At 35.0% G+C, this 26,335-nt stretch overlaps 3 protein-coding genes across 3 annotated transcripts; 1 reads left to right on the top strand and 2 right to left on the bottom strand.

The window, feature by feature from the left end:
• Nucleotides 1-3,637: 3,637 nt before the first annotated feature.
• Nucleotides 3,638-19,838, bottom strand: LOC120152200 (peptide methionine sulfoxide reductase A5-like). The gene is made up of 5 exons (XM_039164471.1): nucleotides 19,823-19,838; nucleotides 5,103-5,456; nucleotides 4,781-4,893; nucleotides 4,537-4,681; nucleotides 3,638-4,067 (listed from the first exon to the last, which is right to left on the bottom strand). Exons 2-5 carry the CDS (start codon nucleotides 5,412-5,414, stop codon nucleotides 3,870-3,872), a joined length of 768 nt encoding a protein of 255 aa, XP_039020402.1. The 5' UTR covers nucleotides 5,415-5,456; nucleotides 19,823-19,838; the 3' UTR covers nucleotides 3,638-3,869.
• Nucleotides 11,628-12,830, top strand: LOC120152198 (protein WUSCHEL-like). The gene is made up of 2 exons (XM_039164469.1): nucleotides 11,628-12,142; nucleotides 12,427-12,830. Exons 1-2 carry the CDS (start codon nucleotides 11,675-11,677, stop codon nucleotides 12,814-12,816), a joined length of 858 nt encoding a protein of 285 aa, XP_039020400.1. The 5' UTR covers nucleotides 11,628-11,674; the 3' UTR covers nucleotides 12,817-12,830.
• LOC120152199 lies at nucleotides 18,753-20,132 on the bottom strand. The gene is made up of 4 exons (XM_039164470.1): nucleotides 19,858-20,132; nucleotides 19,304-19,743; nucleotides 19,037-19,219; nucleotides 18,753-18,997 (listed from the first exon to the last, which is right to left on the bottom strand). The coding sequence occupies exons 1-4, from the start codon at nucleotides 19,937-19,939 to the stop codon at nucleotides 18,848-18,850; spliced, it is 855 nt and encodes a 284-aa protein (XP_039020401.1). The 5' UTR covers nucleotides 19,940-20,132; the 3' UTR covers nucleotides 18,753-18,847.
• Nucleotides 20,133-26,335: the final 6,203 nt, after the last annotated feature.

The following is a 26,335-nucleotide window of genomic DNA, read 5'->3' as shown; positions in this document are numbered from 1 at the left end:
GGACATTAAAAATATATATAGTTTCTGGTGTGTGTATATTTTATTAACATTTATTTCTTTTCTTAGTTGTTTATGTGTTTATATTTTGCAGAGGGTTGTCGTTTTTTTGGATTGGTGTAGGTGTTGGGCTCTCAGTACTTTTTACATGGGTGAGCACAAAGCTTCTATTTTTCTTCTCGGTCTTTTTTGAGTGATATTTAGTGTTATTCTATTAATTGGAATTTGTTTATTTTTTTGTATATCTTGATGAAGTTGATTGAATGACAAGTAGCTTCAAGCTTAAAGGTGAGGGTTCTTTCCTATGAGGTATGGTTATATTGTTTTGCCTGTAAGTTGTATGATTGAATATTATGTTATAGTTTTGGAAGTAGAATTGGGTACTTCAGCGAAGCAATGAAAATTGGTAATGGATAGAAATCTATTTAGTTTGCATGGTTTGGTTGATTTCTACAAATTAAAAGTGTTCATTACGCTTCTTATGGCATTCGAAGACAGAATTTGGCATTTGAGTGGGGAAACTTTAGATCAAACCGGTTATTGTACTGACTGTTATTTCACCAAATTATTATAAGTGGAAGTTTACGTCTTTCCATTACTTTTTAAAGTTTCTCTGTCAAGGAGCCTTCTTTTATCTGTTAAAGTTTCTTTTTGGAGGGATACGCAGCAGTACTAATCTAAACAAATTATTTGGTTATGCAATTGATTCTATTCACTATACATTCTTTGAATCCAATAATCAAGGCTATAATAGATTGTGATAGCTCAAAAACAGATGGGAGAATACAAGTTTTGTTTACAGGGCCTTAAATTATACTGCAAAATTGTATTTTGATATTTGTAAAACCCACTTCATCCATCCCAAATGCTTTAGTTTTCCAATTGCGTTCTTCACACCTGGTATAAACTGGTTTGTATATTGACAGAGGTTGCCAGCATCTCCTGTGTGTATAATGTTGTTTTACATTTTGTATGTTCGGTATTTCAAAATTGATTCTCTAGCATAAAGCCTTTGGACCAATTAGTTTATTTTGCTAAATTGCGGTATATTAAGGATTTATAGTAGCAACAGAACTGAAAGATGTGTTGTTCATAAAGATATCAAGCCCTCTAACATTCTTCTTTCTTCCAAGAAAACACCCAAGGTAAGGATCTTGGTCCTTAATTCTTGAGTTGAAAACGGATAGAAGTCATTGTCTTGCAATTGTAATGGTTGCAGTTGTGTGATTTTGGATTAGCAACTTGGACATCCACACCTTCAATTCCATTCCTTTGCAAAATTGTTAAAGGAGCATTTGGGTATGTTGTCAACAACATTTTCCTATAGAAAGCTAAAGGATACTTTTTCATTTTATTTTGCTTCATGAAATACTCGGTAAAGATTTGTCTTTCTCTCTCTCATATTTTAGGTATGTAGGTACTTGGCACCCGAGTATTTCCAACATAGAAAAGTGTATGATAAAATTGATGTTTATGCTTTTGGGGTTATCTTGTTAGAGCTGATAACCGGACTAAAACCAATCGAGGTAAGACGGCCTCCAGGGGAAGAGAAATTGGTATTATGGGTAGGTTATTGTTTAATTTCTACTTTGCCCCAAGTTTGTGAAAGTTGAAAGAATGGTTCATCGTAACAGCTTCTCCGAAGGCAAAATAGGGGTCCGATCTTTACATTCGAACTTAGAGTGGTGAAAATACTTTACTTGTTATGGATGATGACCATTTGATAATGAAATTTCTTCTGAAAGTGCTCCATAGAACCTAAATGACTAGTTGCTATATAACCATTACATCTTAAGTTTAAACAAGTACTCTTGGTGAGATAGCTCCATCAAGGAACTTGTTCTTGTCCACTTTGGAATTTGTGGAAATTTTGTGCTTCAATGATTCAATGCTTTGGAACTAATCATGATACTCTATGAGCTCCTTCGTAGTTAGCTAACATGATTCGGTCACTGCAACACAACTTAACACAAATTAAATTTATGAATATTTTAACTCAATTTATATAATTTAATAAAATCATGTTCAATAAGATAATATTTAAATTTAATTTAGTGATTATAAATTAAATTTATAATATAAGAATTATAAATAATATAAGAATTGGAATTAATAAAAATCAAATTTATATACAAGTTATAATTAATATAAAAACTAAATTACAAAAAGTAATCATATTAATTTAATTATCATAAGTTTATTATAAATTTAAAATAATATAATTATATTAATTGTAACATATTACTTATAAGTCAGGACAATATCATATCACTTTAACATGTCAGATAATTTATAGGTTTAGTCAATTATATGTCAGGTTCATAACAAGTCAGGTTGAAAACAGGTCGGGTAATACCAGTTATTTATCAGGTCAATCTCGGGTTCGAGTTCATATCAGTCGGATGCAGTTCGGGTTCATGTATCATATTTTCGGTTCAATTCGGGTTCAGGTCGTTCTCAGGTCGGGTGCAGGTTCACAATTTCCAGGTCCAACTCGGGTTCAGGTCAACACCAGTTCCGACTCGAGTCCGTTTCAAATTGCCACATCGCAGGTCAAAAACAGTTTTAACTCAAGTCAGTTTCAGTCAGTTTTACAGGTCGGGTCAGCTTTTTACACCCTTAGATGCAAGTGCCATTTAAATCATCCCTGTTCTTGCTGCTAGCCAAACTTGACGACATAAATCAATTTTCATCGCATTAAAAATATATGGTATTTACTTGTTAATCAAATTTGTTCATTTTTATTTTTTATATTTTCTTATATCAAGAATTTTAGATTTATTAAAAATATTCTTTTTCTTTATAGTCTTCTTCCTTTTTCCTTTTAATTATTTTTAACTATGATTATAATTATATCTATAATTTATTTAAAAAATATGATGAGTTATTTATTTTTGTTATTTAATTATTTATTCTATAATATTTTTTTATTATTACATTTTTATTGACATAATATTAAATTGACACATTGGTTCACATTCATTTATACCCTTACTTTTAATATTTAATTTTATAATTGTTTATAATTTTATTTATTTACTTCATAATTAAATTAAAACACACACACACACACTAAGCTACTCACGTTTGTAATGGTGTGGTTAATTTGCTATCAACTTACATAGTACTAAGATCCCTCGGAATCTGAATATACCTACTTTAATTGTAAAATTTGAGCCAACAATTGATTGACACACACGCAATGTTACTTACTAAAATTCTATTTTAGGTGCTTATTTGATGAAATTATGATTTTGATCCTATACTATGCTCAAATTTAGGATTTAACACATTCTTGAATCATGATGATAATGTGTTATTCACATTTTCATGTTGTGCCTAAAGACGTATGATGTTTATTTTATTTTCTGTCATGTTCATCTTAATGCCAATTCATTACATGTTCAGATATTATACATCTTATATAAAATTTTATATGTTATTTAAGTCCTAACATAATTCCAATTTAACCTTAACCTTAACCTTACATTTATTTAGTTGAAAGGAATAAATGATTACATATGAATTGGATTTCATAAAATATAAATATTAATCCAATTTTCCGAAGCGAACCGACGGTTTATTCTAGTATTAACAATAAGAAATAAAATTACAGCATTATAGGGGTTTGAATCACCGATTTAATAATAAAAAGCAAACCTTGTTAAAGATGCCAACGGGTCTATTCCCAACACACTGAACTGATAGTTCAACAAATTGCATTTATGTTAAAGCCTAGACTAATTTAATCAAATTCACCAAACTTAAGACTTTTCATCAATAAGCAAGGGAACTGCAGTGCATATGAAATCACTCGGCCAGAAAAGGCAAAAGTAATGCCATTCACCTGAAACACAACTCCAATGGTTCAGCTATACATCTGTCAAAACAGGCCAACCCCTTCTAATAATTCCATTGATCTTTGCATCGATCTGCTTTTGAATCCTTTGGGGGCAAAGCTCCGCCGCATATCCATTCAGTTTTGCTGCCATAGTAGACATCTCAAGCTCCTCTTCGGGCAGGTTTCCTATCAGCAGTAGAAGTAATGGATGGCGTTTGAGCTCAAATTTCTGCACATTAGATGGATTTATCAGTCACTCATTTGCCCATCAGAACCTTAACTCCTTTGACCTGATCTATCAATGGGTAATAGCACATCTGTAAACGATGAAGCATACGTTTTCCATCATCCAAATTCAAATACACAATGAAAATATGGTAATTACATTAGTTGCTAATTTGAAACGGGAGAGCATTAAACCTATTGATTGATTAATTCTTTTTATGCACATTAGTTCTCAGCACCCTACATAATTAATTACCTACGTATTAAACCGAAAACTTAAAGATGCTTGTGGATCATAGAAATCTAAACAAGCACCTGAAGTTACCAACTTATTAAACCAAAAACTTAAAGAAGCTTGTAGATCATAAAAATCTAAACAAGCATCTGAAGTTGCCAACGTATTAAAGCGAAAACTGAAAGAATCTTGTGGACTGCCTTTCTCAAACAATAGAAGAAATGGGAGAGCATTAAACCTGATGTTCAGGCTCTGCAGGATAAAATGATTCAAGTTGTTGAATTTGGGTTGTCACAATGCTGCTCCGCGATCTGGTTTGTTCCCTTTCTTTGCTTATGGTAGCTAATCTAGCCTCTTCTGTTCCATTAGTAAAAATAATAGACCTGATTGAATTGAGATAAGAAAAACCTGTAATTAAAGAGTACAAAATGAAGTAATAATCTGGGTTTTGTTTTCATCATTTGGTTCATGATGATGCTTACCTATACTGATTACCAACATCCGGACCTTGGCCAAAAACCTGCCTTGGGTCATGGCTAGACCAAAAAACCTCCAGAAGATGCCTAAAATTAATCTCCTTGGGATCATATTCAACCTGTTCATCATTCAAATACCCATAATCTACAAAAATTCATATGGAAATCAACAAGAATGTTTTCCCAGAAACAGATAATTATCCTTCATCTGTTAGATTAATTAATTTCAGAAACAATTATTTCATAAATTCGGCAACTATATCGAAAGCATCAGCATTAAAGTTCATAATTTGAAATAAATGAGAGGAAATGAAGAGAAATAACGGACCATTACAGACTCGGCATGGTCACCGAAGCTTCTGTATTCCGGATTGATTTTGGATCCGCCAGCATAACCAGAAGTCGTTCGAACGACACCGTTTAAGCAACCGAATACAGCTTCCGACCTCCAGAAACTACCTAGGGCAAAAACGGCGGTTTTCAAAGACTGATCCGATAGTTCCCGAGGCGTGGTTGAAGCTCGATCTGGAATACGAATGGAAAATGCTTTGTCGGCACAAAGAATAAACACTGAAACCAATGTTAGGAAATGAAGTATAAGGAATTTCCTATCCGCCGAAGCCATTCCTTCTGAGATCATCTAATGGAAATAATGACGAGCAGAGAGAAAACAGGGAAAATGTGGGGGAAAATTTATAAAATCAACATAAAAAGGAAAACCCAGGCCGGCAATCCACCATTATTGTGACACTGGTTATATATATATATATATATATGGGGTAAGGTAAGATAGTAGGTTATTCCAATATCAAATTGAGAGCAGCTTCCGTAAGAGACCTTCGAATTATGAAATGCCCTCGTGGGACTCGATCCCACAACCTTAAGAACCTTGTGCTCTACCAACTAAGCTGGATGGTCACTTACAAATTTCATTGGGTTAAATTAAATCCCTATTTACAAAAATACTTGTGTGATATTAGTTTGGGTTAAATTTCATTGGGTAAACTACGATGTAGGTCCTTGGTTAAAAATTTGAACTATAAATATAATAATAAAATATGATAGAATAACAACTCTAATAAATTTAATATTTCTTACGTAATTTGTATACACTTTTATTTTTATTCTTCTTTCAAAAATATTATATCGTTTTTATATAATAAAAATTTAATATTATTTTATGATAAAATATAATTATTTAACAACTACTTTGATGAAATAAATTCATTTAATTTGATAATATCATAAAAAATAAGATGATTAATTTTTAGAACAAATTACACATTTAATACATAAATTATTAGTATTTTTGTTCTGTTTGATACTTAAATTTTATTTTATTTCTTAAAATTATATTAAACATTTAGTTTAAATTTTGTTTTGATAATCCACCATTAAAATCTTAACACTAATGTTGAGGTGTCATCATAAAATAATATCATATCATTAAGAAAAAAATATTACATCAACAATTTTGTTAATCTTTTAACGGTAGGATATCAAAATCAGGTGTATAACACAAATCGATCTAGATTAATCAAAATAATACCTCAAAATCGAAGAGCGACTAAAATCATTTTTAAATCGAGTCCATATAAGTCCAACAAAAACCCCCATAGTCTCTCCCCGTGAAACGCCTTCTTCCGTTATGGATCATCGTCGAAACCATCTCCTGTTGTCGTACGATTATGCCTCGGTTTTGGCCGATCCGTCGATCGCCTCGCCTCACCACCTGCGTCGTTAGCATCATCGTCCTCAGGCGCTCGTGACCCAACTCGTGGGTCGAAGCATTGTTGGAGTTCGTCGTCGCCGGCGTGGGTAAGGATTTCGGTCTTTTGTTTTATTTTAATTCAGTTGAATTGGGGTTGATGTTTGAGTTGTTTATTGTTTGATTTGTTGTGTGGATGATCAGGGAGGAATCGGCCGCCCGAAACAACCCCTGTCGCTGCCGCACGCGTCGGCAATGCACGTGAAGCTCCTCTGTTGGTCTAGGAAGTTTTTGGAACCGGTCTAGTCATACTGAACTGGTCCAAACCAGGTCTGTTTGACCCCGACCGAGTCAACTTGGACTGAGTCAACTCATCCGAGTCAACCCGTTGACTGTAAACTTTGACCAAAAAGTCAACTCTTTCGAAAAGGTCCCATTTTATGTTTTTCGACGTCCTGAGTCCAAATCCAAAGTCTGTTTTGCCAAATTCGCACCTGATAAGCTGTTTTTAAGTGATTTACCTTCAGAATTCAATATGGTTTCTCAAATAAGTTTAGTTTTTGACGTGAAATTGTTTGCTATGTATCCGATGAATCCTTGGACATTAAATAAAAGTTTGAGGGCGATCGAATGGAATTTAAATGGTCGATCGATAAGGCACGAAAATCTTTTTGTATGCTTTTCGAAACTCATGGATAGATGGTAAATGCGTGATTGGAATGATTGGACCATTAAACGTATTTAACTATCATCAGATTCAGATGTAAATTAAAATAAAGACATAACATTATATAAGACTCAGGCGGTTCGAAAAAGAGAAATTGGTAGATCGATCGGAAACAAATCCAAGTTCAATGATTTAATCAATTAATCAATCAACCTCAGGACTCGTAAACTATGATTAATCAAGTTAAAGGTTAAATGTCGGGAATTATGTGGATAAGAAATTATCTAAAATAGTCCTAAGGGGTAAAATTATGAAAATGGCCTTATACTGTAAAAGACCAAAACTTCTCCGGAAGGTGAAAAATAACTCCGAAAGGACATACTGGATCAATTATAAGAAAAATTGTATATGATTGAATTGAAAGGAATTATTGAAATGTCCTCAAGCTTCATACTAACTATAATAACCCCCGGCGATCAAAGGAACAAAATACTCTGAACGCTAAAGGAACTAGATTGCATTCAAGCCTAACTTATCGAAAGTATGCCACTGGCAGATTCAAATGAAATGTCTATGATGCGCTTAAAGTGTTAAGCACAATAGATGTCTATGATAATAGAGACGACCCGAGAACTCATATCTTGTTACACTTGAACCTTGGAATCATCGATTTAAATTTCAGATCTATATTGGAATTCCCCTAAAATGTAAAATGAACCAAGAAACGTCTAAGCACTGTAATAACTAATTCCTCTAGCTCTGAAACGAATAAGTGAACCTCGAATACCAAGCGACCTAGAAATTCTATTTTCTGAGATAACATCCAGAGACAGAATTATTGAAGGTACTTTACACGTCTGAATGTCAAGAAAGGATTAAATTATATGATCAAGTTGAATGGATTGGAAGAACTATATGTATTTGAATTTCAAAAATGATTGAATTACTATAGAAATTTCAAAGCTATCGAAATAGAGTTAACTACTAAATGACCTAAGTACCTTCAAAAAGCTAGAATTAAGGAATAACTCAGACAAGTTTGGAAACGTTGATAAACCTATATGTTGTACCGCCCTCAAGGGTTTTAAATTCTGGATCAAGCACGTCGGCAATTATTGACATCGTTGCAATACAGAAAAGAAATAAATACCACTGAATTACCTATTGGACTCCTCAAGAACTGATCAAGATTCAGCAAAGAGGTACAACGATAATTTATCATGTTTTTTATATTTTGCTTTATTGTTCATGTTGAACCTTTTTGTTGTGTTGCTTCTCATAGGACATCAATCACATTCCGGCGAAAGGATGAATCGAAGCGGCCAGTCGGATATACTCCAGAACCCAACTTGCAAGGGATTGAAACACTGTGTTACGATGAGGAGAAATCAAAGAGGTTAATCTCTTCACCTAAATCCGAACCATATGTAAGAAGGCAACCACTTGGAAGAGAGGGCAGGGGATCAACAACCGAGAGGAACGAACGATGGGAGCCCCGATCCTCGTTCCGGAAACAAAGAGGTCCCGGAAATAGGAGAAGGATCGTTGTGAATGAGGAAAGGGGCTGATTATTTTTTGATGGGCCGTGACCTTTGACTCACCTGGTTTCATGGGACAATACTGGTTTTGGTCCTTCCAATATGAGATTGAATCTCTAGATTCATGCATGAGATGAACTCTAAAAGAATAGCTCCCGTTTATAATCCATATCAATAGGGACAGAGTTATGTTTCGTTTTTGGGTTACTATCCATCATTTTTCTATTATTATTAAAAAATATATATGAATAATAGTTTTTTATTTCAACTTATTTTATTTTTTATCCTTGTTAAACTGATATCTGATATGTCCCTGCATACCAACCTCCTTTTTGTGGGTTAATTTAAAGCAACTTTATAATAATCCACATCCCTCACATCCACATGTTGTATCTATATCCATATAAATAATATACACAGTCCGTCTGCCAAAGCCAGATGCAATGAACAAACGATTAAACAACACCAACACTAAAAAAAAAAAAGGTTACCTAGACCAAACTTCAAACATGAAAACAACCTGTTCACCGGTAATGTTAGGGATTCAGTCAAAACGCAACTAGTTAAAAACAAGATGTGGTCCTAACCAAGTAAAATCCTAATTGGGTCCACACTACAACCCTAGAACTATAAACATATTAAGACACTGTCTCTTATCAAAACTTAAGAGTCCATCATCCATTCTTAGTAAGTTATGTTGAAGCTGTCCATGCATTTACGCTCAACTTTCGTTGTTAAAATGATGAGCATGGTAAAAAAAGATTGTGGCTAGGGCTTGCCTTACACTATGCTCATTGTCAGAGAAAGCTATAGGGATTGACGAGAGAATAAAATAGATAGAGAAAGATGAGAAACAGGATGATATTGTGATGTTATGTTTAGAGATATAGGAAGAAAATAACAGCAAAATTGATGATTACCCGTAAGAAAAGCACATGGTACCATAGACGGCTGTGGCTAGGCCACACTTCTTACGAGGTAATCAACCTCATCAGCTACGGATTTTGGATAAGAGAAAAATAAACAATTTTTTTATTTAAAAAATGTGTTTTTTGTATTTAAAAAAGGGGTTTTTTTCCAGTGGCAAATCATGGATAAACAAAAAAAGTTGATCAACACACAACTAGAATATATATGCTCTAAGGAACAATATACCAACAACCCACGTGGAGGGAAAGAGTGTATGTGTGTTTGGGAAGAGCTATAAAAGTAGAAAACCGATGCATGATAAGGAGTGGAAATCTCGTCATGATGGTAATGTCAAAATCAACAAAATAACACAATCTGGAAAAGTATTGAAAGAAAGAACAGAAATGAAAGAGAAAACATATAGAGGGTGGCAGCAGCTGTCAGAATTTGTAGAAAAAAGGAATAAAGACTGTTACATGTTGAATTCATGGACATCATAACATTTCCATTTAAGCAAATCCTCTAGAAAAATGACTATTTTTTCCCTACTCCATAACAAAACCAAAATGGATACCATCCAAGTTCTATTTCGTTACTACAAATTCTTCTTTCCTTTAACCATCTTCCAACTAGTATTTATATTTTTAATAATTCAGTAATAAACCATTAAATTCAATAAAATCATTCTTTGCTTCTTATATCATTCACACAAGAAATTCAGAGATGGCTGCAAAGTAACAAAAAGGTGATTAAAAGATCTTATCTCTCTGCAATATTGAGACTGAAAAGACAAAATGGGGGCTGTGTTGGATAAATATAAAGATTACTATTCCTTGATTTATCTTCCAAATAGCTTAGGAGCAAGGATGGTACGTCTTCAAAAGATAAAATCACGAAAATTGGTATATTGGGTCTCAAATAATGTAATATCATGCAACAGGTCCAACAATCTGATGTATTAATATGAAGAAGAGTATTCCAAATGGAGTTTTTATGACCTCCTTAGGGTTTACTACTTTTTATATACCAATCATTCATCATGTGGATGCCATATTATAAATGATTTAGACATAACAAGAATATACTGTCCCCAATGCCCCAAAACCACAAGAAACTCAATTTATTTTTCATTTCTCTCAAATAATTCATGTGAATATTCTAATGTCATATACATGTATTCATTTATTTCTTGGACCACAAGATTTAGAAAAACCAGTAGAGCAGAAACTGGGAATAGGGAAACATGAACTGGTAGTGTGGTTTCAAAAAAACTGGTGATTGAGGGCCAAAGCTACAGCTAATTCTTTACACAGCACATGCAAGGTAGTCTCATATGATAAATTTAATTTCCAAGAACTGAACTTTTGCTAGACCTAGGTATATCCTATGTTCCTCTTAACAGCATATTTCATATAGCAAACTGAGCGGTCCCCCAAGTTGAGCTCTCCCTATTAAAAAGTACAACATTGAGAAGCAAAAAATCCCTGAAATTCTTAAAAAAGGCATATCAGCAGCTGGTTGATAGGGTAATCAAAGCACTATAAGGCATAGCCAGAAACACACACACACACACTAATGGTGAAGATTGAGACATGATCATCAGTGAAGAAGAATGCTAGAGAAAAAGGCATTGTAATAATATATCTTTAATTTAGCAATCTGGTTTCTGGGACTCATAAAATATTATGACCATTCATTTATTCTCTCTTTGTTTCGTTTGCCATCCAATTATGTATGATTTTTTCCTTCTTTTTGGTCATTCGTTCACAGTCATCTCATCAAAAAGGCTGGATTAATCATGATAATACCTCGTCATGCCTTTTCATCCAAGCAATTTCCACTGATATCCACCTTTTCTCTATGCACTCTTTTGTCCCTTCCCGCTCTGTCAATTTCAGTCCTCTGATATTTTCTGTGATATCCTATCTTCATCTCTCCATGTGCCCCTCTGTCCCCCCCCCCCTCCTCCCCCTCTCCTTTTTATATCTCCTCCGTTTCATGCAGTTTTCACTTACTTAACATTTCCTTCTCTCTCTTTATAACCCTTTGTTTGTTCCTCTTTGTCTTCTTCCACCATCATGGAACCCCATCAACAGCAAAACCAGCAGGCTGCAAATGATATTCAAGATAGTAGTAGCGGTGGCAGTGGCAAAGGGAGCTTTCTTTGCAGGCAAAGCAGTACACGGTGGACTCCTACCACTGATCAGATTAGAATATTGAAGGACCTTTACTACAGTAACGGAGTTCGGTCCCCGAATGCTGATCAGATTCAGAGGATCTCTGCTAGACTTAGACAGTACGGTAAAATCGAAGGCAAGAATGTCTTTTATTGGTTTCAGAACCACAAGGCTCGTGAGAGGCAGAAGAAAAGGTTCAATACAACTGATCACCATCATCATGTCCCCATGCAAAGACCCACCAGTATCACACTCACGAATAACAAGTGCCCCACCAACATAAACCCTGGTTCTTCAACTGGCGTGCTTACTGTTGGGCAAATAGGGAACTATGGATATGGGTCTATTACCATGGAAAAGAGTTTTAGGGTAAGTACTGTTAGTATAGTACTTTCTTGTCATTTCTAGTTTGAAGTAGTGTTAAAATAGTAAGAGATTTACCTAACTCAACATGCTAATGTTTTATCCCACGATCCCTTGAAACATCTATAAAAAGAAACAATCCTTTCGTTTCCTCCTTGCAAAATGGCCAGACAGAAGATTGGAAGTTTTTCTTCAACCCCCAATAATTCACCAGGAGAGGATCCTTTGTACACATATAGTATATGGAGATTTCTCTTTATTTTTCTTAACTCTAAGTTATCTTTGCCCAGAATTGCTCAATATCAGCATGTGGTAGCAATGCAGCAAGTGCAAGTGAATCCCTGAGCCACAACTTTGGATGGGTAGGGATCGATCCCGGTTATTCGCCGCCATACGCTTTCTTCGAGCCGAAAAGATTCATCGATGGAATCCAGGAAGAGGGACAAGAAGACGAAGATTATTACTATGAAGAAGAAGAAGGTCCAGGTCCACAAATCGAAACCCTCCCTCTCTTCCCCATGCACGGAGAGGACATCAATGGCTTTTGCAGCAACATGAAACCCGAACCCGAAAGCCGCTACCCCGGGTGGTACAGGTCCGAAGATGGCTACACCGGCGGTCGAGCTTCACTTGAACTCAGCCTCAACTCCTACACTGGCAGATCACAAGATTCCATCTGATGGGAAGATAAATATTATGAGGATGTCTACTGTCTTCTCAATTAACCTACTATTTAACTAATTATGCATTTAATATAGTGTAAGTGTGTAACATTTTTTCTCTATATATTAAGTGCTTTTTTACCCGTCTTTTTCCAAGAATATTCCATGATAGTGATAACCCAAGATACAAAGAAGGATTATGAATATCCACCTCTTCAAATCTCTTATGTCTGTGTAGATCACGCGTAGATCACACGCAAAAATTAGTCTTCGCATACCGTTTAATTTTTAGAAGAAAGAAGCTCTTCTAAAATCTGCGTGAGCTCTTCTTGGTACAGACATGATTTTATGTATTCAAATGTCTTCAAACCTCTTCAAGATAAAATTATAAAATATGGTTATTTATTAAAATAATTTTAAATAATTTAATAAGGTTATTTATTTTAAAATAATATATTTTAAAATAATATATTATAAATAATTTATTATAAATAATTTATTTTAAAATAAATTATTATAAAATATGGATTGATTTATTTTAAAATAATTTATTTTAAATAATTTATTAGTATAGATTGATTTATTTTAAAATATAAATTGATTTATTTTAAATAATATATTAGTATGAATTGATTTATTTTAAAATATAGATTAATTTATTTGTATGGATTGATTTATTTTAAAATATGGATTGATTTATTATTGTAGTTGTATGGATTATTTAAAATTCAGTATTATAAAACTAAAATTATTTAAATCTCAGTATTGCAAAACTCTTTTAAGTTTAAAAAATCAGTTTATTTATATTTCAGTTCATTTTAACAGTCTGCAGACGTTAAAAATTAAATAGTCTTCTTCTTACAGACTATAAATTTTTGATCTACCTCTTCTACTACAGATACCTGCAAATGTAATCCGCATACTATTAACCTTTTACTTCTAAAAAAAAATAAACACCATCTTAGTTTTAAGAGAGAGTTCATGCTCCCCAAAAAAAAAATATTTCCACTCAAATTGCAAGGAGATGGTTTTCTGTCACCTTTCACTGACTTAATGACAGTATTAATGATCTAGTCATTTTCTAGCAGAAATGACTGGCAGGACTGAAGATGGTTTGAACAATCAATTCCAAAGATACAAAATAAAATAAAGGCAAAAGGAATTTGAATATCTCTTCTTGAAAGCCAGTGGGCATTGCAGGGGGCTTTAAGTTTTCATGACCATAGGCTATTTAGGTGGGACCTTAAGGGGAAGGGTTGGTGACAGTGATGGTGATGAGGCTAAGGTGCAAAGGAGTATGGACTCAAGATGAGTCTGAGTTATATATTGAGTTTTCTTCTCAAAAAGAAAAACTGGAACAAGATTTGTCCATGGCCAAAAAACAATATCAAACCAGAGATTTAAATCGTGGTTGTGGTTCCGTTTTTGGTAGTGTATCGTTTATCGTAATTACGGTCATAGCGAATGTTATTGCGCTATTGCGCGTATAACAAATCTATCGGAAGGCAACGCTACCATTATTTCACGTGAGCTATCGCGGTCGCGGACCGCTATTTAAAATCCTAAAACAAATGACAAACATACCAAAACAAGGAAATGCGGGGAAGGAAAGGGCATCATCAAAACATGATGACAACCGAGAATAACTTGGGATACATACCTACATTTTCTAAAATTTTATGAATTCGTCTTCTTTTTAACATAAAATCTTATGTCTGTCATTGAGTAGGTACGAAGACTTACGTATCATTTTATGTTAAGAGTAAAGACAAACTTATAAAATTGTAAAGGAAACCAAAATAGATTAATAAAAAAAACAGAGTATTTAAAATACATGATAATTTAATATTTTCACAAGGACAAGTATCTTGCTAGTCCTCTCTCTCTCTGTATTCATGTATACATGTAACTAGTAAAAGACATTACAAAGTAGAAAAATCAAATTCCAATTTTCGGTATAATAGGTTGACTAAAATCATAATTCAACCTAAAGAACATATATTATTTGAGGTTTGAAAAGAAAGCAAATTATAATTACTCCGCCCCCACCTCCATCCATATACGTGGGCGTGGAAATAGCAAGTGCTAGTGATGTTAAGAAATCAAACGTGGTGATGCAATCAATAGATATAGAGCTTGTCAAATACGTAAATGTATTTACTGTTGCATCCCCCACAATATCAAGAATTGCAGAAAGGGTCCTACCAGGAAGCTTAGCTTGATTTGGGTTTTACATATTTTCAGACTTGAGGAGGGGGTGATGGAGTGCAATTGCATTTGGAGTGGGGACTGAAATGAGGGAACTAGAGGCAATGCCTTCGGATCCTGGTCGATAGACATAGGGAGATTTAGTTGTGAATCCAAGAAGATCTTCGATAGCTTTTTGAGTCCCCAAGTACGTAATGTCCCATTAGCAGTAACACTGAGTCACGAGTTGCATCACCCAGGCCTGTTTTTGTATAACACTCTGCCTAAGCCCTCCGTTTTCTGGTTTACTTTTCCCACCCGTTTCGGGTACCATTTCCTCTCCTCCAACGGGCTCTTGTATTTATTAATCTTCCTCTTTCTGCCAACTCCTTGTGCGGTTAGCTCACTTGTCAAATGTGATGAAATCATAAGCCTGGATGAATTAATACACCCATACCAAATCATCAAATAATAGACCATAGGAGCCCATTTAATAAACGCCCTTTTTCATGGACTCATTCTCATTAATCTAATCTTTTTATTACCAATATTTTGAGGTTATCCAATTAACACGAATGAAGTTAAAATACATTTTGAGGTTTTTAAATTAATTTGATCACTTCATATCAAATTTATTTTGAATTAATAATATTTGTTTTTAAAAATAAAATTCGATTGTATTTGAATTTGAATTGACATTATCAAATTTTTTAATGATGATTTATATGACATTATTTAGAAATGACCGTCCAACTCAGTTGGTTAGAGCGCAAGGCTCTTAATCTTGTGGTCGTGGGATCGAGTCCCACAGAGGGCATTTCATAATTCGAAGGTCTCTTACGGAAGCTGCTCTCAACCTGACGTTGGGGGCAGCCTACTATCATATCTCCCCTTACCTCATTACATATGAGAATAAGGGTCAGCTAATTTTTTGTATGACATTATTTACAACTCAGCAAGTCCAAAAATAGATATTTTACCACTTTGAACTACGACTTTCAACTACAATATGTATAATTAATCATTATAAGAATTCATAAATTAATTTAGTTTAACAAAATGATAATTATATTCCCGCCAAAGGATACGTGAAGCCTTTGTGCTTTGGAAAATGATAATGCGATCGTTGTATTTTCTACACTCAACGTGGGTTTTAAATTTAGAAAACATATCTAATACGACTTTTTAACCAATGATTTCCGTAATTTATCATTATGATACTGACGTGATAATCTACAGTGGCCGGTGACGACGTGGTTGATAGGCTAAATTGTTTTTCTTAATTGAGTTCGAGGGTTAAATTGATTTTTAAAAAAGTTTATGGACTTATTTGATTTTCAAGAAAAAAATTTATAATTAAACATTTAAAATATTAAATAAAATAAAATTCACATCAGAATTTGACTGTAAATTAAATGAACCGTTTAACAATGACATTTTTAATCACTTTGATTAATATATATATATTAGTAATTTATTTTTTTTAATTTTTTTATATTTTTTTCTATATTTGTATAGTTTGAATTTAAAATTTAAAATATTTTTTGAACAAATCAAATAAGCCATTGAATTAAAAAAAACAATTTGACCCTTGAACTTTATTAAAAAATCAGTTTAGTTCATTTATCGCATCATTTGTCACATCAACACCGTGAAATACCACGTCAGTACTATAACAATCAGCGATAAAAACTATTGGACAAAGGTTCTCGTTGGGTGTAAAAAAATACGATGACTATATTGATTTTTTTAAAGTTCTAAGATCATCCTTTTGTCTTATATATATATATATATTAAAAATATCTAAATGTGTAATTAATTAAAATTAAAATTAATTATGGTAGTCACTAAATTAAATATCTAATTCAAATATTAAATAAATTATATTAAATATATCAAAATTCAATTCTTTATGATTTCTATTTCTATTTTGCTTTGAAATTATAGATATGGGAGGACGTTTCCGATGAATGGAAATGCATTCAACCGGTTTAACTGGAAATCGTTGTCTAGTTCGATTCAATCTAGACCGGTTGAACCGCTACTAGTGAACCGGCCAGAACCGCTGAACCGTTCAAACCGAACTGACTGAAAATAAAAAAACCGCCAATTTTGTTTTTTTTAAAAAAAATTAAACCAAACAACGTCGTTTGTTAAACAAGCCAAGTCGAACTCGAGTATTGCTGAGCTCGACTCGAACTTGAAAAATTTAAAAATAAGCTCAACTCGATTCAAACTCACGAGCTAAAACTTATGAAGTTTAACTCGAACTCGAAATATAATATTGAAACTTGAACTCGAAAAGGCTTGAACTAAAAAAAAAATTTAGAAGCTCGATTGAAGCCTAAAATTCGAGCTTGATTGAAGTGAAAAAATAGTTCACTCAATGCTTACCAAAAGGCTCTATGATTTTAAATGTCAAATTATCTCTATTATTTATAGAAGTTAGTTGAGATGATATTCTATGTTTCTTAGCCATGTGGGATTGTTTTTAAAAAAAATTAAACCAAACAATATCATTTTATTATGATTTTTTTAGCCTCAAATTTATTTTTTAATTATAGTTATATAATTATATTTATTATTTAATATGTTTTACCTTAAATATTATGTTGTAGTTAATTTGAATCATTTTGTTTCACTTGATTTTATGGTTTTTAACTTATATATGTTATGACTTATTTTGAATATGAATTGTGATATAAAAAATTATTTTTTATTAAATATTTTTGGTATTTTTATTTAATTTTTTAAATAATTATGACGTCGTCCGATTCTTCTGACTGATCAGATCAATTTGACCGGTTAAACCAATAAATCGATAGCATAACCGGTTCACTAACCGGTCTGATTCTAAAAACCATGATGAATAATAATAACATGCAAATGCAACTGGGCAATCTTTGTTTCCTAGTATCTTTTCGAGAGAGAAAACAAAGGTCTAGTAAATAATCATTCTTCCCCCATAGGAAAGCGCAGGTGCTTCTCTTTGGGCAAAAATTCGAATTCGACAGAGAAAATCGAAAATCGAATTTAATGAGTCGGGTTCGAGGATGATAAACGGAGACGGGGTGGGGAAAATTCGTTTATGTTAAAGGGGGACGGGACGGGTTTGGTAATCTCCGCCCCGATTACTCGACCTGATAAATATTAAAAATAATTGTTTTTTATATATAATATTAATAACATATTTTAAATTAACCCTTAAATATTTTTTATTATTTTTTAACCACATACTACCCCACTTTAAAACATCGTCCCTGCTTCAATTTTTAGAATTTACCTCAATTTTCGCTGTCTTATAATATTAATAACATATTTTAAATATTCTCTTTTTTCTTGTTTGCAATCACGTCACGTGTGAACCTTTAATATCTTTTAATAGACAAACATTATCTAGTACTTGTTGTAGGGTCCTCGTCCAGTACACCATTACACACCTGAAGCCCACCAATAGCATTGACAAGCTGGAAATTATGTCTAGCAAAATTTAAAATCAATGCAACTTGCATATTGTTTTCGTCTCTTCGACATCAACCCTCATTTTCACCTCGCATTCCAATAACCTCGGGACCTATACCAACATCACGTTCTTCCCTAGCAAATGGAACAACAGCTGCTCTCTAGTATTAAATTCGAAAATTCTAAAAAATTTCGGTTAATTTATTAACCGAATTAATCGAAATTTATTCGGTTCAATTAATATTTTTGGAAAAAAATTTGATTCGATTAACGGTTAAAGAAAAAAAATTCAGTTAATTCGGTTTAAATAAACGGAAATACCCGTTTCCCCGTAATTTTCCCCAATTACCCAATGGGATCCCGTTTAAATCCCCGTTGCCATCCCTAGTTGGCAATCCCTTCAACCGTATTGCATTGCCTTCTTCCCTTCTTCCCTTTCGATCTCATCGTCGCTGTCGTATACAAATCTTGTGTGCTTCCCTCTAAACATCTCTTCCATGCTTATCTTGCTTAAGCCTTCACAAAGCTCATCAATCTCTCCATCATCGTCGTCGTTGTCTTCCACTTCTTCATAGTAAACATCTCCCATTTCTTCAAATGGCTCCTTACCAATCATCTTCATCTTCGATGCTACCATTATCATCAGCTGATGTCTTCTCTTTGCATGCACTACTTTTTCTTGATCGGTCACCTCGGAATATGATGAATGCTCAGCAAAGTCAAGCAGCAAAGACCTAGTTATCACGCTTTTCTGTGATTCGAGACGCACTTCCTGTATTTCCACCACAGATTAAAAAGGAATATTCATCATTCCAATCAGATTAAGTTCCAAGAAAGTAAATAACTAAATACCGACCTCAGATCTCTTCATATGTTCTTCGACAACAGGTTGAGCTGTCACTATTGAACCCAATCCAATATCCTCATAAAGATTTGAGAGCTGTGGTGTATTTGCAGGAGTAGGAGCCGAAATTCCCATCGGGGAATTAACACATCCTTGCAGTCGAATAAAAGGACGGCTCTCCATCGAAGCTGTTGAAAGCTCAGCTTCTTCTTCAACCTTTTGCAAGAGAGTCTTGACTTGACCTCTCAACAAAGCCTCACCAGATCCAGGAGTCATCACCACGTTCCTCACTCTACTACTCCACTGCTTACCTACAGCAGAAGACGGCGTTTCCATTGCAAGCCCCACAATAGGCGAGTCATTCGTTATATCGATAAGAGCACCCCTTTCGCTTTGCTGTTTCCCATTTGTTTTCGACACACCCTTGACGTACTCTTCCTTGTTTCCTTCTACTAAACCAAAACATCAAGAAAACAAGGATCATTCAAAGAACAAAACCCAGATTCTAAAATCATTGATTCCTTTAATTAAGAAAAAGAAGAAGAAAGGAGTGAAAATGAACTCACTGGAAAGAGTGATACTGTTGTTGTTCAAGGTAGCCAAAGTCTGGGACCTGGTGACTCGTATTGTAGATGAAGGAGTCTCCATTGAAAATAACCGAAAATGATGATTCGGGTCGCCGGAAAGTTGACTTTTTTTGTTTCGAAAGCACGATGAATGGAGCTCCTCAATGAGCTTTAAGAAAAAAAAATAGAAAGTTCGTACAGGGGAAAGAGAGAGAGCCGCTATATATGGATATATGATTACGGAGTTTAAACGGTAATATATATGAAAATCGACCGTTAGAGCGCTGGGTAGGCGGCACATCGGGAAGAAAAAGAAACTAGCCGTTGGATGGTTGGTTTATTTGACTATACGATCCCCGAGTTTTGTAGGGTTGGTTCTAATATTTGATTAATAATAGAGAAAATAACCTCAGTGACCAAAAATCTCATATAATATACGATTTTAACCAACTTTTTCCGGATTTGCCAAAATGACCAACAAAATCGCAATGCGATCGCTAATTCGCAACGCGATCTCCATTATCGCAAATTCGCGTTGCATTTCGCGTTGCGATAGTTGGAAATCGCGTTGCGATGGTATACAATGTCGTTGCGATTTTCCCAATTCACAATGCGAATAAGTAAATCGCAACGCGAATTGGGAAAATCGCAATGCGATACTGACTATCGCAATGCGATACTTACTATCGCAATGCGATAATACAAAATCGCAACGAGATACTGACTTTCGCAACGCGATTCTGACTTTCGCAACGCGATTTACATAGCGCCATTCGTATTAACGCGTATTTTTTTTTTCAAATTCCAAACACGAATTTTTTCTTAATAAGTCGGAAACTGAACCGTCCACAGTAATCGCAACTCATAACCTCAAACCCAAAAACACAACACTCAGTCCCATCTCCATCTCTCACTCTCTACGGCGAAATCCGTCCCCATCTCCGAAGATTTCCGTCCCCATCGCCGGCGAAATCCCTCACAACCATTCACAATCAAAATCCCTCACAATCATTCAGAAATGGAAAATCAACCTCCGAGGGTTAGTTTTTTTTATTTTTATTTTGAAATTTTTTCATTATTTTAGGTTTTTCATATTGAGATTGATGATAAGTTTACTGGTAATTTCAATAATAGATTAACCATTTCACTTAGATTTCTTATTAAATTCATTCGATTGCTGCCAATACTGCTAAACTGTTTAGCATGTGAAGTTAGTATTTGTCTTTGCTTTGTCTTTTGGTTGAAGTAATGCAGAAGAAGAATAGTTTCGAGAATGAAAATCGCAACGCGGAAATAACTATCGCAACGAGATAATCGCAACGCGAAACCAAAATCGCATTGCGATTTTCATTTCGCGTTGCGATTTTTATTTCGCGGTTGCGATTTTCATTTCGCGTTGCGATTGTCTGGTCGCGTTGCGATTCTCTCGTTGCGATAGTCATTTCCGCGTTGCGATTCTCATTATCTCGTTGCGATTTTCATTTCAACCAAAAGACAAAAATAGTGTTGCAAATTTTAGTTTCAAGAATAAACTACTATTTATGTTTATTGTTTTGTTTTTGGTATATCTTGACAGTGTAATTTTTGGTATATCTAACTTGGTATGTTTATTGTTTTTTTGTAGAAATTTTTTTCGGCTTCATTGACATTAAGGAATAAAGTTAGCCTAGCCACTACAATTGCTTCGAAGCTTTCACCTGCACAAAGAAAATTGTTTGAAGAAACCTGCTTCGGGCCATGGCTGAGAGTACAGCATCCGGGTGGAGATGCTAGTTTGACCCATTTGTGGCTTCAGACCATGACTAGCGATCTACCCGACAGTATACAACGTGGTGAGGAAGAGATATGGTTTCATTTTCCACCGGCGTATACTTGTTTTGGGCGGAAGGAGTTCTGCTTAATCACTGGTCTACGATTCGGACACGATGATGTAGGTCGGTACACTCGTCATATCACCCGCCCATCATGGTTATCTAGGGTTTTTCCTGATGAGTCAATAGAGAAGCCGAACTTACACGTCGACGACATGAAGAAATTGTTTAATAAGAAAGATGGTTTTACTCGGATGAATGACGTCGATGTTGTCCGAGTATGCCTTCTACTACTTTTGTATGCCGGCTTTTTAGGCAGAGAGGCCAGACAACCTATTCCTCAGGAGCTAATATTATTGGTAGAGGACCTAAATGCATGGAATCTGTTTCCGTGGGGTTCGTATATATGGAAAGCTACCTGGACTAAGTTGTCGTCTGCCTTTGATGACCGCAAAAGTTTGCGGGGCGATGGGTCGAAATACACTTTGTCAGGCTTTGTTTGGGCCTTTAAGGTAAGAATTTCTATATAATGTTTTCAAAATTATAATTAATTATTTAACAATTACTAATGTTTGTTATTATATTGTTTGTAGATTTGGATATTCGAGGCTTTCCCCAGCATGCGGACATATGCATTAAAATCCTCAGATGATATTCCTAGGGCCATTTCCTGGAAGAGGAAACGTATGTTGGATTGGGAAGACTTAATACCATATGCGACAATAAATAATGTAAGTTAACACAAATACTATCATATAAACAAGTTATTAATAGTAGACGTTTAACTTTGTTTTAGTTTTATATTTTTAGGAGGCCAACACTCCATTAATGAGACTGACACCCACGGAGGCTGAGCTTGCCACTGATTGGTGGCAAGCTAGTCAACGTTTTTTTAATGGCACGAATGATGAGCAGCCTCCACTTCCTCCACTTCGAGAGCCATCACCTCACCCAGAGCCATCACCTGATCGACCCGACTATACACCTCTACAACGAGAGCCATCACCTATCCCGTCACATCATCGAGTCTCTTCTCCACCATCACCTCATGATAGGCGACCGACAAAGATGCCACGACTTCTATCTCCCTGTTCTCCACCTCCACGGGATGAGTCAAGGGAGTTACGTGATGAGGTCAATGCCTTGCGTGAGGAGATCGGTACTCTACGCGATAACGATGGTGCATGGCGTGTGGAGGTGTCTACTTTACGTGGTGAGGTTGCCGCTCTACGTGAGATGGTAGTATCGTTGCAGAATGAGGTTCATACTCTACGCAACGAGGTAAGTTTAAGATTTTCCATATTTAACTTGATGATAAATTTACTCGTAATTTCACTTAAATTAACCATTTCACTTAGATTGCTTAGTAAATTTATTCGGTTGCTGCCAAAACTGCTAAACTTTTTACTTTAACACTGTGAAGTTAGTATTTGTCTTTGTTTTGTCTTTTGGTTGAAAGTTTGAAATATATTTATCTTTGTTTTCACTGTTTAAATATCATGTCTGTTTATTTACTGATATTTGTATTTTTATTTAGCGGACCGATAAGGTGGATGCTTTACGTCGGGTTTTTCTTGCACGACAGAGTTCACGCATCAGACGACGTGCACGTGCTATTAAGTCTCCGTATACCCCAATAGTGCGAAGACACCGCAAGAAAAAGCCCGACTCGTCTATCATCCCTCAAGAGTCCACTTCTATCGTTGAAGAGGCCCCTATCATTCCTCGAGAGTCCCCTCCCACCGTTCAAGAGGCCACTGTCATCGTTGAAGAGGTCCCTCCCACCATTCAAGAGCCCGATTCACATGGCGTCATATGTAGGATTCTTGAGAAACCCTCTGATGTGCCGGACATGATGGATTCAAGTTGGCTCTCGTATGAGTTACCGGCCAGTACCATACCGGTATCTGAAGAGGAGAGGAAACAACTACCGGACACAATTCTGGATAACACCCTTTGGGCTAAGACCGCAGTTGATTTTTATCTACATGAGCGAAGCCAGGGGTGTTTCACTGACATATGCAAGCTCAATGATGATATCTATTTGTTGCTTGACCGGTCTTGGTGGGGCGTATTATTAGGGGTCGAAGACAATGGCTATTTTGATGGAGGGGTAAGTCTTATATTTTTCTTATATTTTCATTTGATTATTTTTTTTTGTAAATTTATGTAAGTTACTAATATATGTATTTTTTGTAAAACAGCATATTGATGCGTGGGTGTCACGTCTTCTAATAATTAGGAAGCTTAAGGAAAATAAAAGAAATACACGGTATACAATTATGCCGACGTCTTTTAACGCCGTTCACTTGAAGAATCAACGAGATGAATCATTTGCGTTGGGCAATGGACAAGCTAAACTTTATCCTGCATGGTGGGAGGTCGATAAGGTTAGTGTTTATTTTAGATTGAGTTTAAAGGTATTCATAAAATAAGTGTGCAAATGAATGAATTATTACTTATGATTGCAGGTGTTTATCCCTGTTTTGGAACGTAACCATTGGCTTCTCGTCGAGCTTCAGATCCCATCCCTTAAGGCAATAGTATATGACAGCATGATAAATTACATATCATTGGCTGATTTAAGAGATATTATTAAGGGATGGAGCTCTTATTTGGCTAAATACTTGGATGCGATAAATTATTGGACTCGTTCTGGAAACAAGAAGCCAAAGAAGCTCAATATTACAGTTAGCAGAGACGAGACCGCACCACAACAAACGAAAGGACCCAGAGGGGATTGTGGTCCTCTCGTATGCTTGGCGTTGGACCGTTTGATCACAGGAAGTATAAAAGTATCTACCTCCCACCGATATAGATAGAGCTGCAGTAGGCTTGTGGTTTCGACATTATATGGCTAGATCGATATATACGAGACGCTGCCTACCTGCATTCGCGTTATAAAAATGTCCATAAACAATTGGTATGTTTATAGGCTTGTGGTTTGAAAATGTTTGGTTAAGTACCTAGAATTCAATAATTTGCTGTTTGTAGGTTTTAGATGTGTAGAAAGTGTTGTTTGAGCAAATGTTTGGTTTATGCAGGTTAATCTCAGAAGTGAGCTGCGTGAAAATGATGTATGACTGCAAAAGTTGATTCAATAGTAGAAGTGTTATTTTCTCTAATAATTATTGCTTATTTTTTGATTGTTTAATTGATTTGTAAAAGGTGATTTGTAAAAGTTGATTTGTTTAATTGATGTTAACATAATTCTTATTTGTGCTTGTTTAATTGATTGAAATGTAATGGTTGATTTTGTTGATTTCAATCTGCATTATGTTGAAGGCAAAAAGTACTATCGCAATTCGAAATGAAAATCGCAACGAGAGAATCGCAACGCGAAATTAAATTTGCGTTGCGATTTTCATTTCGCATTGCGATTCCCTCGTTGCGATTTTCATTTCGCATTGCGAAATTAGCGTTGCGATTTTCATTTCGCATTGCGAAATTAGCGTTGTGATTTTCATTTCGCATTGCGATTCTCTCGTTGCGATTTTCATTTCTCATTGCGATAGTAATTTCCGCGTTGCGATGGACATTAAGATGATTGCCTATTAAGTGATAACAAATGGAACAGATCATAGCAATTTTCAAACTCAAGTTACTAATACATGCCTAACTGAAAATGTTAAAAGTTCACACATAAAATCTACATAATACAACGTTTGCATTTAAAAATCACCTAAGTTAACAGTCCCAAAAGGTGAAGCCAGTTGTTATTGGGATTTTAAAGATGATTGCGATTTTGATTGCCTTTTTCTTGACACCATATGAGCTTTGGATTTTGATGATGATCCATATTTTGGTAGAGGAAAAGATGATTGTGATGGCACTGGGGATCCACATGTCAACCTTGTATGACCACTTTCCTTGCACCGACTACATGTCGATCTCTTCTTCTCTTCACCCTTAGACGGTATACGATCGTGACTTTTTGGTCGGCCAGGTAGCCTTCTGTCCATGGCTGGTGGCAAAACTGTTTGTAAGTCATCTGGTATGTCCCACTCAGAAGGATGTGAAATAGGGTAGACAATCTCGGCATATGTCTGTCGATATACTTCTATAGTGTAGCAATCCATAGCGTATGTGCTTGAATCATCTTGGTTTGGATGAAGAGCAACTTTTATAACATGGCCACATGGATAACCAGATGTTTGCCATTTCATACAACTACACGTCCTTGCATTTAGATCGACAAGCCCATTTAAGTTATTATCCAGTACTTCAAACAAAGTGTTTGAACATAGTTCAACTCTCCATGACGTTGACTTCACAACACGTTTCGTTATCTTTTTTTCAGTCCATGGTGTAACACGATGTTCCAATGTTCCTGTAAATTTAAATAAATAATACTTAGTAAAATATATGATAAGTTACGAATTCAAAGAAATAATACCTGCATGGTTTCTTTTCTTGTAGTACCACTGTTGAATAGAGGCTCGAAAAAACTCCATTAACATAGTAATGGGTAATTTCCGGGAATGACGACTTAGAGCGTTAATTGATTCTGCACTATTAGACGTCATGAAACCATATCTTGCTCCAAGTTGATGTACTCTTGACCATCTTTCAAACCCGACATCTTCTAGTGTTTGAGCACACTGAGGCAAAACACGTCTTAAACAGTTTATATGCTTATTGAAATCCACTTCCCGATAAGCCTTTAC

The sequence above is a fragment of the Hibiscus syriacus genome, unplaced genomic scaffold (genome assembly GCF_006381635.1).
Source record: "Hibiscus syriacus cultivar Baekdansim isolate YM2019G1 unplaced genomic scaffold, ASM638163v2 tig00111088_pilon, whole genome shotgun sequence".
NCBI lineage: Eukaryota > Viridiplantae > Streptophyta > Magnoliopsida > Malvales > Malvaceae > Hibiscus > Hibiscus syriacus.
The sequence above is the reverse complement of the archived record's forward strand: the minus strand, read 5'-3'. Positions and strand labels throughout refer to the sequence as shown.